Genomic DNA, 16,964 nt, shown 5'->3' on the forward strand with positions numbered 1-16,964 from the left:
TTGGCCATTAGGGTGCCCCTTCCCAACTTCTTGACCCGCCTGATTGCCTTGTCAAAGGATGTACAGTATATACTACTGTACTTGGTTCCGCGTCGATGTTGTCGTTTACTGACCTGCCCATTGGATATGACAAATGGTGGATTAGTCCGAATGTATTGGGTTCCGTTTTTGGCACCACTCCCAACGGGGATACCACTACGTCTTGTAAGGAAAGTGTTCTGAATGGAACCGCCATTCTACCTAAAGATATTTCTTTTTTTAATTTTCTTGTCACAATGTCTGGGTGTTGGTAGGCTGATTTTAGATTTTTACTCCAGCCTTTCTTGGTTTTAGAAGGGCATGACATGCCTATATCTGTGTCCCCCCCTCCTTTTACTCCTCCACCTCTTTTCTTTTTGCATGACTATATGTACTTGTCACTTTTCCATGTGTTAGTTGTGTCTTCTGAGCAGTTTGTCAGCTTTTGGACACCTTTGAAGGTGTTTTCTATGTGTTTCTATGTGTTTTTGTTCGCCTGCCATTGGTTTTAACGGTGTTCGACGAACAGTTCGGCGAACATACCGGTGTTCGACGAACCGAACCCGAACACTACGGGGGTGGCTCAACTCTATTTAACAGTGATGTCTGCCACCCAAGAGTTTCATTGATCAGAATAGAATATATTTGGAAAAAAGGGGAATGATATCCCAATGGTTTATAGTTAGTCTCTAACAATATTTGCCACAATTATTCTCTATGATATTAGAAAAATAATTATTAAAAAAATGAATATAATGTTAACCAGTAGCTGGGGAGAAATATGGAGTGTGTGCTTAGTGGTTTTCGAACTCGGCTTTTCTGGTGCTCGAAATAGAGCTCGTGATCATTACCAAAGGATTGTGGTGTACTACACATACAAGGATTGGGGGGTGAGGGGACCATGCATACCAGGATTGGGGGGTGAGGGGACCATGCATACCAGGATTGGGGGGTGAGGGGACCATGCATACCAAGATTGTGGGGTGAGGGAATCATGCATACCAGGATTGTGGGGTACCACACATACTAGGATTGGGGGGTGAGGAGACCATGCATACCAGGATGAGGGGTTCCACACAAACCATTATTGGGGAATGAGGGGGCCATGCATACCAGGATTGAGGGGTGAAGTGACCATGCATACCAGGATTGGGGGGTCAGGGGACCATGCATACCAGGATTGGGGGATGGGGGTGCCATGCATACCAGAATAGGGAAGACGGGTACAATACATACCAGGAAAGTAATTCGGGGTACCATGCATACCAGGATGAGGGATGGGGTGCCATGCATACCAGGATGAGGATGAGGGGTGCCATGCATACTAGGATGAGGAAGAGGGGTGCGATGCACACTAGGATGAGGGATTGGGTGCCATGCATACCAAGTTTCTGGGATGAGAAGGCCATACATACCAGAATTGGGATGAGGGGTGCCATGCATACCAGAATGAGGGGTACCATACATGCCAGAATAGGGATGAGGGGTACCATGTATACCAGGATTGGGGATGAGGAGTGCCATGCATACCAGGATAGGGATGAGGAGTGCCATGCATACCAGGATTGGGGATGAGGAAGCCATGCATACCAGGATTGGGGATGAGGGAGCCATGCATACCAGGATTGGGGATGAGGGAGCCATGCATACCAGGATTGGGGATGAGAGAGCCATGCATACCAGGATTGGGGATGAGGGGTGCCATGCATACCAGGATTGGGGATGAGGGGTGCCATGCATACCAGGATTTGGGATGAGGGGTGCCATGCATACCAGGATTCGGATGAGGGGCCATGCATACCAGGATAGGGATGAGGAGTGCCATGCATACCAGGATTGGGGATGAGAGGTAACATGCATACCAGGATTGGAGATGAGGGGTGCCATGCATACCAGGATTGGGCATGAGGGGTGCCATGCATTCCAGGATGGGGGATGAGGGGTGCCATGCATACCAGGATGGTGGATGAGGGAGCCATGCATACCAGGATTTGGGATGAGGGAGCCATGCATACCAGGATTGGGGATGAGGAAGCCATGCATACCAGGATTGGGGATGAGGGAGCCATGCATACCAGGATTGGGGATGAGGGAGCCATGCATACCAGGATTGGGGATGAGGGAGCCATGCATACCAGGATTGGGGATGAGGGGTGCCATGCATACCAGGATTGGGGATGAGGGGTGCCATGCATACCAGGATTTGGGATGAGGGGTGCCATGCATACCAGGATTCGGATGAGGGGCCATGCATACCAGGATAATGATAAGGAGTGCCATGCATACCAGGATGGGGGTGAGGGGTGCCATGCATAACAGGATGTGGGTGAGGGGCCCATGCATACCAGGATAGGGATGAGGGATGGGGTACCATGCATACCAGGATTGGGGATGAGGAATGCCACGCATACCAGGATTGGGGGTGATGGGTGCCATGCATACCAGGATTGGGGGTGATGGGCACCATGAATACCAGGTTTGGGGGTGAGGGGTGCCATGCATACCAGGATAGGGATAAGGGGTGCCATGCATACCAGGATGGGGATGAGGGGTGCCATACATACCAGGATGGGATGGTGGAGACAGGATGGGGCAGCACAGCACATACCAGCATGGGAGACCATATACCAATAAAAATGCTCGCCACCCAGGCAAAGAACAGGTTCAATAGCTAGTAAATATATAAAATACCTGGGCATTAAGATTAGCACATCCAATAAAGATCTCTTTGACCTGAACTACAAACAACTCCTTATTTCAATTCTAGACCAAACAAAAAAAATGGAAGGCCCCATTTTTCTCCTGGATTGGTAGAAAAAACCTAATTAAAAGTATCCTATTGCCTAAACTCATCTACCTTTTTCAAATGTTACCCATCGCTCTTCCAAAATTATTCCTTTCCAAAATCAACTCTGCGTTCTTTAACTATAATAATAATAATAATAATAGTTTATTTTTATAGCGCCAACATATTCCGCAGCACTTTACAAATTTTAGGGGGGACTTATACAGACAATACAGAATAAGCATATCTCATATCGAACGGAGTGAGGGCCCTGCTCGCAAGCTTACAGTTTATGAGGAAGTGGGGGAGACACAAAAGGTAAAAAGTACATATATTGTATAATGCAGCCTTGATATACTGAATAGGATAAATAATAATACATGGACTGGTCGCCAGCCAGTATGTGTGCAGTCCTGACAGAGGCTTTTATGTGCATGGTTGGTTTGAACCCGAAGTTGAAGAAGATTTTAATATGGGGGAAAGCTGGGATGGACAGAGTGTGTTTAGGTGATACGCCAGTCTAAAGAAATGTGTTTTTAGGGTTCGCTTGAAACTGTGGGTATTGGGAATTAATCGAACTGTCCTGGGTAGTACATTCCAGAGAATTGGCGCAGCACGCGAGAAATCTTGGAGACGGGAGTGGGAAGTTCGGATTATGGAGGATTTTAGTTTCAAGTCATTTGCAGAACGGAGGGCACGTGTAGGGTGGTAGACTGAGACAAGGGAGGAGATGTAGGGGGGTACTGAAGCATGGAGCGCTTTGTGGGTAAGCGTGATAAGTTTAAAACGAACTCTATATTGGATGGGCAACCAATGCAATGACTGGCACAGGGAAGAGGCATCGGTGTAGCGGTTGGCGAGGAATATGATCCTGGCTGCTGCGTTCAGGACGGATTGGAGAGGGGAGAGTTTAGTAAGAGGGAGACCGATTAGTAGAGCGTTGCAATAGTCAAGACGAGAATGAATAAGAGCGACAGTAAGAGTTTTTGCCGAGTCAAAGGTGAGAAAAGTCCTGATTCTTGAGATGTTTTTGAGGTGTAGATGACATGAACGAGCGAGTGATTTGATGTGAGGAGTGAAAGAAAGATCTGAATCAAAAATGACCCCAAGACAGCGGGCTTGTAGCTGGGGAGTAATGGTTGAGCCACAAACGGAGATGGCAATATCGGGCACAGGTAGATTAATGGAGGGAGGAAAGACGAGTAGTTCAGTTTTTGACAGATTCAGTTTTAGGTAGAGGGAGGACATAATGTTAGACACAGCAGAAAGACAATCACTGGTCTTTTGTAGTAATGCAGGGGTGATGTCCGGAGCAGAGGTGTATAATTGGGTGTCATCAGCATAGAGATGGTACTGAAAACCGAATCTACTGATTGTTTGTCCAATAGGAGCGGTGTATAAGGAGAAAAGAAGGGGGCCTAGGACTGATCCTTGAGGAACCCCGACAGTAAGAGGAAGTAGGGAGGAGGAGGAGCCGGCAAAAGACACAGAGAAGGAGCGGTCAGAGAGATAAGAGGAGAACCAGGAGAGAACAGTGTCCTTGAGGCCAATAGTGCGGAGCATAGTGAGGAGGAGCTGATGATCCACAGTGTCGAATGCTGCAGAGAGATCCAGGAGAATCAGCAGGGAGTAGTGACCATTAGATTTAGCTGTTAGTAGATCATTAGAGACTTTAGTGAGGGCAGTTTCAGTAGAATGTAAAGAGCGGAAACCAGATTGTAAAGGGTCAAGAAGAGAGTTGTCTGAGAGATGGCGAATTAGACGGGAGTGGACCAGGCGTTCCAGGAGTTTAGAGATAAAGGGAAGATTGGAAACAGGTCTGTAGTTGGCCGTGCAGTTCTGGTCGAGGGATGGTTTTTTAAGTAATGGTTGTATGCTGGCGTGTTTAAAAGAAGAGGGAAAGATACCAGATGAGAGGGAAAGGTTGAAAATTTTAGTTAGGTGAGAGGTGACAGCTGGAGCAAGGGACTGAAGGAGATGTGAGGGAATAGGGTCGCTGGTGCAGGTGGTAGGGCGAGAAGATGCAAGGAGCCTGATCACTTCATCTTCCGTGACTGGTTCGAAGTCAGAAAATGAGCAAGATACAATGTGGCGGGGGGGAGCATGCATAACATTTGGGGATTGGGAGAAAATTTCCTGTCGGATATGGTCAATTTTTTCTTTGAAATAGTTAGCCAGATCGTCAGCGCTGAGGTCGGTGGTCGGGGCCTGTGCTGTTTGATTGAGGAGAGAATGAAACGTGTCAAAGAGTCGTTTAGGATTATTGGAAAGTGAGATGATGAGGTTGTTAAAGTAGGTTTGTTTGGAGAGGTGAAGGGCAGAGTTATATGTTTTCAGCATAAATTTATAGTGGAGGAAATCTTCGGGCAGATTTGATTTTCTCCACAGCCGTTCAGCGCACCTGGAGTACCTCTGGAGAAGACGTGTTTGAGGCGTGTGCCAGGGTTGTCGCCATCTATGCCGAATTGTTCTTTGTGTAGGAGGTGCGGCTTCATCCAGGGCGCATAGCATTATTTTGTTATAATGCTTCAATGCAGAGTCGGGACATGAGAGGGAGGAGATTGGGGCCAATGATGATTGCAACCTTTTTATAAATTTCTGGGTGTTAATGGCGCGTAAATTTCTATAAGTGTGGACGGTGGGAGTGTCTTGAGCAGAGTCACAGTTCTTGACAGAGAATGAAAGAAGATTATGGTCAGAGAGTGGAAGGGGAGAGTTAGTAAAGTCATGTACTGAGCAAAGCCGGGAGAAGATCAGGTCCAATGTGTTCCCGTCCTCATGTGTAGGAGAATTAGCAAGCTGTGAAAGGCCGAAGGAGGAGGTTAGTGATAAAAGGTGAGCGGCAGATGGGGAAAGAGGATCGCCAATTGGGATGTTAAAGTCTCCCATGATTATCGTGGGGATGTCGCAGGATAGAAAATTTGTAAGCCAGGCAGCAAAGTGATCCAGGAATTGATGGGGGGGACCTGGGGGGCGATAGACAACCGCCACTCGCAGGGAGAAGGGCCGGTAGAGTCTGACTGTGTGGGCCTCAAAGGACGGGAAGATAAGGGAGGGTACAGGGGGGATAACCTGAAAAGTACATTTTGTTGAAAGAAGCAGACCAACACCTCCACCTGATCTGAAACTACATCTGAAACAAACACCGACCAAAGCTTAACTCACACACCCTTTCATTACCAAAGAGACATGGAGGCATGGGGGCTCCCAATATATATAACTATTATTTAGCTGCCACACTGTCTAGGACTATTGAGTGGGTAAGGAAACGAAAGGAGAAACCCTGGCTCTCCTTAGAGGAACATATGTCTCCCATCCAATTGCGGTCAATTATCCTTTCCCCCTCTACACTTACGCATAAAATTACATTCCACAACCTCCTTACATGCACAATGGTCAAATGCTGGAAATTAGTTGCGGCCCACCTTTCTCCAACCCCGTCCCCACTAGCTTGACTATCAGACATCATAGCAAGAGACTGAGGAAAAGACACGACCTCTGCTACATCACCTCTAATTGATCAGTTATATAATGAAGGCTCCTTCATCTCCTTCCAAGAACAAAAGACAATTCCCACAATGTCAAACTACACCTTTATCCATTGCGAATCCTTAAAGAAGACAATACGACAAATCATAACTAAAGGAAATCCCACAAAATGGCTAACTGTGTTCGAAACCATGTGCTCACAGATAAAAATCCCGAAAAAAGTACTTTCATCCCTCTACAATATTTTGATTACAAGAGATGCTTCTTCGAAAAGAGCTTTCTTGCTGTAATGGGAAAAAGAATTAGGTTCTACTCTCACTGAACCTCTAATTAAACAGATTTATAAATTCTCCCATGGCCCTTCACAATGCATTAGAGTCCAAGAAAATAACTACAAAATAATCACCCAATGGTACACCACACCTCTCCAGACGCATAAATGGTTTCCTACCACCTCAGATCTTTGCTGGAGATGTGAAAGTGAAAAAGGTTCATACCTCCATGTTTGGTGGTCTTGTCAGACCATACAAGCATTTTGGAAAATCGTATCTCAAATCCTGTAGAAAGTTCTTCACATGCATGTTGTTCTAACGCCTGAACATATTTTCTTGAATCTACCAATAGACCCAAATAAAAAATATGAATCAAAACTAGACATCTTCATTTTATCTGCAAGTAAACTCCTTATTCCCACACTTTGGCGCACAGCCAACATCCCAAGCAAGAAACAACTGATTCTTAAAATTGACCAATTGTATCATATTGAAGAGGTGGCTGCCCTTGCACAACAAAACTTTTCCTTTTTCGCTCAAATCTGGTCTCCATGGGAAACTTTTAGGAAATCCGTAAAATTTATCCCCTTAATCATCTAGATCTTATTTATTGAAATGTCAAATCTTTAACTTATCTATGGACCTATTCCTTACCACCCTCTAAATCTCCCTCCCTCCTTCCCTTCTTTTTTATGACTTCCCATTTTCTAGTTATCTTCATTCCTTCCCTTACCTAAGATTTTAGAAATGACTAGACTCGTTAACTCTGACTCTATTGTTAATCTCATTATTATAGAATCATCTAAAATTGTTACATTTGATTTTATTTTATTCGTGTTTATAGAAAAAATCTGAATAATTTTTCTAAGTTTTCCCTATTCTTTGACGGAACTCAGTCTAACCTTTATCTTGCTACAGCTGGCACTTCTTTTTTCTCTCTAATTTTGATTTTCCTGTAAAATCCTATTTAGAGTTATTGTTCAGCCATTGATGTTTTTCTGATATGCCTTCACTCTTTGATTCATGATAAATAAATAATTTAACCTCTTTGCCCGCACTGAACCGAGCACATGTCAGTTGATTCTTACAGCTGACATGTGCCCGCAACAGCCGAGGGTGGAATCGCGATCCACCCGCGGCTGTTAATATGTTAAATGCCGCTGTCAATCTCCGACAGCGGCATTTAACGCGCACTTCCGGGAAGCGCGTCCTAAGCCCTGCCCATCGGCGACCCCGTCACGTGATCGTGGGTCACCGATGGGTGGGCATGACAACCCAGGGTCTGCAGCAGACGCCTGTGGTTGTCATGAGCTGGTCGCTATGAGAGCCACCTAGTGGTCGGCGCTCATAGCACAGGACCAATTCTGCTATATGCAGGGGATCTGCTGATCCCCTGTATGTAGCAGAGGCGATCAGATAGTTGCTGCTTCTAGTCTCCTATGGAGACTATAGAAGCATGCAAAAGGTGAAAAAAAAAAAAGTTTTTAAAAATATAAAAAAAAATTTAAAAAATATAAAAGTTTAAATCACCCCCGTTTCGCCCCATTCAAAATAAAATATAAAAAAAAAAAACCCTACATACACATATTTGGTATTGCCGCGTTTAGAATCGCCCGATCTATCAATATGAAAAAAGAATTAATCCGAACAGTAAACGGCGTAATGAGAAAAAAATTCTAAACGCCAGAATTACGTTTTTTGGTCGCTGCAAAATTGCAATAAAATGCAATAATGGGCGATCAAAACATCAGATCTACCCCAAAATGTTATCAATAAAAACGTCAGCCTGGCACGGAAAAAATAAGCCCTCACCTGGCCCCGGATCCCGAAAAATGGAGACGCTACAGGTCTTAGAAAATGGCACTATTTTTTTTTTTTTACCAAATTTTGGAATTTTTTTTTCACCACTTAAATATAAAAGAACCCATACATGTTTGGTGTCTACGAACTCGTAATGACCTGTAGAATAATAATAGCAGGTCAGTTTTAGCATTCAGTGAACGTAGTAAAAAAAATAAATAAAAAACAACTGTGGTATTGCACTTTTTTTGCAATTTCACGGCACTTGGAATTTTTTCCCCATTTTTCCGTACACGATATGGTAAAACTAGTAATGGCGTTGAAAAGTACAACTCGTTCCGCAAAAAATAAGCCCTCACATGGCAATATTGACCAAAAAATAAAAACACTATGGCTCTGGGAACAAGGGGAGCAAAAAATGAAAACGCAAAAACGGAAAATGCTCTGGTCCTTAAGGGGTAGACATGTGGGCAATGTTATTTATTAACTATTTTGTGTGACATATCTCTCTGTTTTAACCTTCGTCCGGCTGAGTAGGTACAATTGTAACTATTTCGTTTTAAAATTGCAATAACTTTTTTTCGAAAAGCCGTAGAGGGCTGAAATTTCGTGACATCTCTGCAGTTTTGGTCCAGAATATATTTTCCAAATTTCAATAAAATATCTCCACCCCCTTCCGAGATAAGGGGTCGAGATATTTTTGCATCCATAACAAGCTGCATAGGTACAAATGTACCCTCATATATTTTGAATGAAGATAATGCAAGGAAAAAAGAATATTATTTTTTTTTTTATGATAATGCTATTTTATTATTATAAACAAGTAAAAAAACTGTTCATGAAGGCTGTGTGCCCACGTAGCGTTTTTCAAGCGTTTTTGATGCGGAATTTCCGCAGCGGAAACGCTTGTAAAACGCTTGGTAACCCGCACCCCATGGTCCCCAATGGGATTCCGCAAGTTCTATGCACATGCTGCGGATTTTTCCGCAGCGTTTATGATGCGTTCAAAAATCCGCAGCATGTCATTTAATTTTGCGTTTCCGCAAGCAGAATTGCCTTTGTCCAATGCATAAAAAACGCAAGGCAATTCCGCATGTGGAAAACGCGTGATAAACGCGCGAAAAATGCGCGATAAACGCGTGCGGAATTCCGCATGCGTTTTTCCGGGAGAGGACTTGCAGAAATGAAGCAGAAATTTTCTGCTTCATAAATGCAACGTGGGCACATAGCCTTACATTATAAAAGAAAATGTAAGAAACTTTTTTTATTGATTTTCTTCGCAAGTAATGCATGTTGTCTTTGCTACCGAGTGTTCATCGCAAATGGGTTTCACACAAACCACACAAGACTTTCTAGTCTTACGTTGTTTTCGCCTCAGGTCTCGGCAGACATAGCAACTGCCAACAACAGGGGAGGGTCCACGACTACCATGAGGTATTTGAGGGCCAGCTGCTGCTTGCGATGCTACCAGAATGCATCGTCCAAGCACCATTTCTACTGCACCTCGAAGAAAATGGTTTCTCATCATCATTCGGTTTGTACTACGATCTTCAATTGCAGGCATACACAGCTGATTTGCGAGATCTTTCAGGAACTTTCTTCGTTGATCCTTTGTCCTGAAGCTTGGATTGTGTTCTCTGTAGATGATGTAGGATGCCAACCCAGTGACGTCAATCATATTGTAGAAAAATGCCAGAGGCCAACGTAATGTTCGTCGTTTCACAGTGTACTCTCCCAACATTTTATCCATAACATCAACTCCGCCTTTTGTTTTGTTGTAGTATTTTATTATCTCTGGTTTGGCTGCTAGTGTCTCTTCAACTTCTCCCGTCATGTGCATAGATGATAGAAGCACGACTGATTTGTTCTTCTTTGGTACATATGAACAGACTGTTGCATCATGATTGTAGGCAAAATTTGTCGAGTTTACAGGCCTTTCTTTGGCAGGCTGCATGTTGCTAGGTAGGAACCTTTTATTTTTTTCTCACTGTACCAACTAGTGTCATGTTCCAGGAGTTCAATACCTTAGCTAGTTCCATGGTTGTAAAGAAGTTATTGGTGGTGACATTTCTTCCAGAGCCTTTATACGAGCTCACTAGGTCCAATACTGTTCGTTCACCAATGTTTACTTGTCGAGGACCATCAGTTGGTTTCCCAGTGTAGAGCTGACCTTGTAATGGGTAGGCGTTTGACAAGTCACAAGCCCATAAAATCTTTATGCCATATTTAGCTGGTTTTGAAGGTATATACTGGGTAAATTTAGTATGGCCTCTAAATGGAAATAATTGCTCGTCGTCGGTGATACAATTATATGGCTTGTAGGCTCTTTCCAGATTTCTGTTCAGCATTGTCCAGATGTCCCGTATTGGTGCAGCTTTATCTGTTTGCACACGTTCTGCACGTGTATTTTCGTTGTCAAATCTCATAAATCTGAGTATCACCTTGAAGCGGTCACGAGACATGGCTGCACGTATAAGAGGCAGACCAGCAACATTCCCCATTTCCTCCAGATTCTCTTTGTTGTCTCTGTGCACACCAGCAGCAATCAGTCTGCCCAAAAATGCATGGAGTTCAGTTTCAGTAAATTGCTTGAATGTTTTTTGTGGTGGCCGTTCAGAAGAATCAGGAAAACGTTGTACCAGTTCGTTGTTGTAAGCATCACAAACTCTCTTGGCCTTTCGATTCGTTTCTCGTAATATGATGTCACACATCTCGGGAGTCATGATTGACTTGAATAGCTCTTTTGCTGTATACAGGTTGCTGATTGCTGCAGGGCCACCTCTTTGTCGTAGGACATTACGAGATTTTGTTTGTGCATTTGGCAGTGGATCACTACACCATTGAGTTTTATCCTTAGCAGTCCAAATGTCGCCTGCACTTTGAGGCACAGACTCATCCTCAACACTTTCGTCTGAGTCATATTCTTTTTCCTGCTCTATGACCATTTCTTGTTCAATGTCTGAATCTTCTTCAGTAACATCCACTTGTGGTACATAGTTTTCATCATCAGATGCAACATATGGTTCTTCCTCATGCTCAGAATCAGATTCTTCTAGCATTCGCATTATTTCATCAGACGTAAATCTGTAAATATGAAAAAATGAAAAATAAATAATTTTCCGAAATACTTCACAATACTACATTTTTGGCTTTTCACAAAATGATACTAACCTGCAAACACGTTTTCTTGGATTATGGCGGAAACTAGATCCAGCATCACTATCACTCATGATGACTTGGTAGATGAATTTTGGCTTTGTAATTTAGTTCAGTAACACGTGGCAAGTAGAATGAAACTCGATTCTAAAGTGCAGATAAAAAAGTAAATTATTTCTAGTGATAATTATTTATAAATGTCATTTATATATTATGTAAACCGTATACGGTTTCAGAATTTTCATTCCATCTTCGACTGTTTTTTCGACCAATAGGAAAATTGTAACAGAGCCACCATCTTTATTTTGTGCTGAATATAAGTAAAACATCGTAAAACAATATGTAGATACTAATTATTATCCATTTTTCGTATAAAAATCATACCTATAGTGATAAGTTTCATACAAAATATATGTAAGCCAAGTCCAGACTCAAAGACAATTTCTGACTGTTCTGTCCCCACATAAGGCGAATGAAGGTATAACTGGCTGTTAGATGCTGTGAGACTTTCCTACCTTCGTATCCAAGAAATTGAAGACTTCACAAGCCTAGAAATATGTGTGCTCACAGCAATGAGATGAACAGCAAAATGGCTACTGAGAGGAGGGAGGCAGGAAGAGAAGTAGAAGCCACTCCCAGTTTGAATCAACTTAATTGACAGCAGCATAAGTGAGCAGTAACAAAACTGGCCAATAGATATCAGCATAACATTTGTAGCTGAATGAACTTTAGTTTCTGAAACCAAGTAAAGGAGAAAGTCTTCCCACAGTGGAGGTATATATGAAGGTACAATTGTACCTCTGCAGCCTGTTAACGTTGTAAAATTATGCAGCCTGACGAAGGTTAAGGACAGGCAAATTCAAATTTTTAAAATTGGGAATTTTTTTATATTTTTTGCCAAATTTCAGATTTTTTTCTCAAATAAACGCAAGTGATATCGAAGAAATTTTACCACTATCATGAAGTACAACATGTCAAGAAAAAACAAATCTCAGAATCAGGGGGATCCGTTGAAGCGTTAGAGAGTTCTTACCACATAAATTGACAGTGGGCAGAATTGTAAAAATTGGCCTGGTCATTAACGTGCAAACCACCCTCGGGGGTAAAAGAGTTAACATCTGTTTCCTCTTTTTTTTATTTTCCTGTTCCACCAAAAACGGAACTTAAAACCTCAACTTGTGCAAATGCAGACTGACAATTTATATCTGATCAACCACACTAAACAGTAAATTCAACCTAAATAAGGCCAAAACAGTTTTAAGGCACTTCCATAATTAAAGACAACCTATCATAGATGGGAAGTATACACCATTTTTTTAAAAAAAAGTGTATCAATCTTTATTAATATATTTCTTAAAAGAACAACACATTAAAAAAAAGGTTAAAAAGAGGGAACAAAAACTACTAGAATGATAACATCTTTTTGTTCACTGTCAAATCCAATTGGTGTAATATTTTTCTAAAATTTTACTTTTAATATACAGTACAGACCAAAATTTTGGACACACCTTCTCATTTAAAGATTTTTTTGTATTTTCATAGCTATCAAAATTGTACATTCACACTGAAGGCATCAAAACTATGAATTAACACATGTGGAATTATATACTTAACAAAAAAGTGTGAAACAACTGAAAATATGTCTTATGGACTGGTGGACTGGACTGGTAGTCAGGCTGGTGGACTGGACTGGTAGTCAGGCTGGCGGACTGGACTGGTAGGAGGACCTGAGGGCTGAAGCAAAGTTTAGCACACAAAGCAACAACCTTGCACGGGCACCTCCATTTTGGAGGAGGTGCCCTATAAATGGGAGGTCTTCCGGCCATCAGCTACTCACTGAGGAAGCGGACAGGACGTCCGTGAAATGCGTATGAATGTAGTTAATTAATAAAAAATATTTCCATTAACCCTCTGATCACCAGATCATCTTTTCATACGGAGAAGCGCGGATATCTATACACCTTTCTTCTGCCATATCCACCTGTTAATGTACCGGTTTAAATTTCTTCCAAAAAAGACCATTACCATTTTACCCGGTGATAATTATCACAAGACAAAAAAGCGCTACTCATCACCCGCTATACAGTGGCTCATGTATGTAGCACTCTCTGAGAACATTGTCATTCGGCATGCTTTGAGAGGTGGCGAAAAACAAGTCGGGAAATATTTTCTAGACGGGTACACCTATGTTAACAAACAACACGTAGCATTTGAATTTCAGGTTTTTTTTTACCACGGCTGCCCCATGTGTTATAATGACACAAATAAGGTAACAAATACTTCCTATGGGCTGTTATATTCTGCATTTTTAGCTAAAAAGCGTTACTTACAGTGCTGCGGGTACACAGTAAGAGTGATGTGGGAGCATGACTGGAATGAAATGGTTGAAAAAGATTCTAACCTTCAAACATTTCTTCTCCAATTGGAATTCCCAACACCTTTAGACCCACGAGATGCTCTTTATGGCGGCCGAACCAACGTCACTAAACTCTATCACCGCTTGGAGGATGTAGAGACATTGCATTACTATGATTTCAGCAGTCTGTATCCCTTTGTAAACAAAACTAAAACATACCCTGTAGGTCACTCAGATATCCTCTATGACAATTTCGGCTTCATTAAAAAATACTTTGGTATTGCTAAAGTCAAGGTCTACCCGCCAAGAAATTTGTTTTTCCCTGTGCTGCCTGTAAAACTCAACAAAAAATGAATGTTTCCCCTTTGCTACACATCCGCTGTAAGTTTGCAGACCGAGGTTTGCACTCATAGTGATGAAGAACGCGCCCTGACCGGTACATGGTGCACTACAGAACTTGAGATGGCTGTAGAAAAGGGGTACAGGATTGCCCACATCTATGAAATATGGCATTTTCCTAACACAACTGATGATCTGTTTGCGCTCTACATTAAATTACATCTTTGTGATAAGCAGGAGGCCTCAGGTTATCCTAGCTGGTGCACTGATGTAGTCAAGAAAAAAGCAGTACATTGACGCTTTTCTTGAAAAAGAAGGTGTACAATTACGGCCTGAAAATATAGGTGTGAATCCGGCTAAGAGAAGAATCTCTAAACTTTTCTTAAATTCTTTATGGGGAAAGTTTGGTCTGCGATCTAATTTATCATGTACCAGCATTGTTAGTGACCCCGATAAGCTTTTTAAGTATGTGTTTCTACCTTACTACGACATTTCAATGTTACATTACATTGATGATGAAACTGCGACCATTAACTGGAAATATGCAAAAGGCCATCACACCGTCAACAAAAACACAAACATTTTTATAGCGTGTTTTACAACCGCGTATGCCCGGCTAGAGCTCTATTCTCTGCTGGACCAGCTGCAGGAGAGGTGTCTTTATAACGACACAGATTCAGTTATTTTTGAGCAGAGGGAAGGTGAGTGGCAGCCGACTTTAGGCAATTACCTGGGGGAACTGACCAGTGATATACTCGATGACACTCACATCACAGAGTTTGTATCTGCGGGTCCCAAAACTTACGGATACAAACTCAACACTGGTAAAACAGTCTTAAAAGTTAAGGGCATAACACTAAATGTCGGAAACACTCAATCTATTAATTTTAGCAGTTTGAAAGATTTAATTCTGGACTACCCACGTAATTCTGACACAGAAACACAGAAGCGTATTGTCGTAGAACAGCCCGGCATTGTGAGAAATAAAAAGTACTGGGACATTGAAACAAGGCCATTGCGCAAAACACAAGAGTGCCTTTACACAAAGCGGCGCCTATTAGACGATTTCACCACCCTGCCATTTTGCTATTAGTTGGGGATTGTGATGGATCCACGGCTACAACACCCATTCTCCTGCATTCTAGCAGGCCCGTCTAATTCTGGAAAGAATTATTTTTTAAAACAGCTGTTACATAATATTGAAACTCATTTTTCTCACAAACCCGATAGTATTGTTTGGTTTTATTCGTGCTGGCAAAAACTATATGATGAAATCTCTCTCTCTTTTCCCCACATTAGATTTGTAGAGGGTCTGCCACATACATTCGTAGATGATGGTTTATTCCCTCCTGACAAGGTAAATTTGACTATTGTTGATGATCTCATGGAGAGCACTAGCGAAAACTGTGAGATAGAAAAAGCATTTACCAAATATGAACACCACAGAAATCTCAGCATTTTCTACCTGATACAAGACATGTTTTGTCAGGGTAAGAAAAACCGCACAATAACTTTAAACACAAAGTACATGGTGCTTTTTAATAATAATAATAATAATAATTATAATAATAATTTTTATTTATATAGCGCCAACATATTCCGCAGCGCTTCACAATTAAGCGGGGACATGTACAGACAATAAATTCAATACAAGGTGAGACAGTTAAAACAGTTACATCAGGAGTGAGGTCCCTCCTCGCAAGCTTACAATCTACAAGGAAAAGGGGGGACACAACAGGTGGAAAGTGCTTGTTCTTTCAGATCTGGCAATTATAGTAAATCAGGATTTTCATATATAGCTGCATGATCAGGTCATCAACCCATATGTTTAAGTGCAATAATCAAGTATCGAGTGCAGTTATCGTGTGCATGGAGGGTGTAGAGACAGAAACAGTTGGGAGCAGATTCTGAATAGTATTTAGGAGGGAACAGGGAAGTTAATTTACTGGGTATTTGAGGTGGTAGGCCTGTTTAAATAGATATTTTTTTAAAGCGTGCTTGAAGCATTCCAGAGAATTGGCGCAGCACGAGAGAAGTCTTGGAGACGGATGTGCGAGGTTCAGATTATGGAGGATGTTAGTCTTAGGTCGTTTGTGGAATGGAGGGCACGTGTAGGACGATAGACTGAGATGAGAGAGTTGATATAAGGTGGTGCAGAACTGTGAAGAGCTTTGTGGGTGAGAGCAATGAGTTTATATTGGATCCTGTAGCAAATGGGTAACGAGTGTAATGACTGGCACAAGGTGGAGGCATCGGTGAAGCGGATGGACAGAAATATGACCCTGGCTGCCGCATCAGAACGGATTGGAGAGGTGAAATTTTGGTAAGAGGGAGTCCGATCAGAAGAGAGTTGCAGTAGTCCAGACAAGAGTGAATAAGAGCGACAGTCAGAGTTTTAGCAGTTTCAAAGGTGAGAAAAGATAGGATTATGGAGATGTTTTTAAAATGTAGGTGACAAGAGCAAGTGAGTGATCGGATATAGGGAGTAAAGGAAAGGTTAGTGTCGAATATGACCCCAAGGCAGCGGGCGTGCTGCTTGGGAGTTATGGTTGAGCCCTCCAAGGTAATTTCGATGTTAGGTTAGTAGAGGGGGGAAACACAAGAAGTTCAGTTTTGGAGAGATTCAGTTTAAGATAGAGGGAGGACATGATGTTAGAGACAGCAGACAAACAATCCTTGGTATTTTGTATTAGGGTAGGGGTGATGTCAGGGGAAGAAGTGTATAATTGGGTGTCATCAGCATAGAGAT

General features: G+C 42.2%; 1 protein-coding gene across 1 annotated transcript in view; it reads left to right on the forward strand.

The window, feature by feature from the left end:
• The window catches only part of LOC141192296 (uncharacterized), a 69,678-nt gene that overhangs the window by 30,123 nt on the left and 22,591 nt on the right, over positions 1-16,964 (forward strand). Inside the window, exons 3-4 of the mRNA XM_073661791.1 lie at positions 14,651-15,205; positions 15,515-15,705. Coding sequence (XP_073517892.1) covers positions 14,651-15,205; positions 15,515-15,705 — 746 coding nt within the window. The remainder of the gene's footprint in view (positions 1-14,650; positions 15,206-15,514; positions 15,706-16,964) is intronic.

This window comes from Phyllobates terribilis, unplaced genomic scaffold (genome assembly GCF_046119375.1).
Source record: "Phyllobates terribilis strain yellow unplaced genomic scaffold, ASM4611937v1 Scaffold_56__1_contigs__length_8794411, whole genome shotgun sequence".
NCBI lineage: Eukaryota > Metazoa > Chordata > Amphibia > Anura > Dendrobatidae > Phyllobates > Phyllobates terribilis.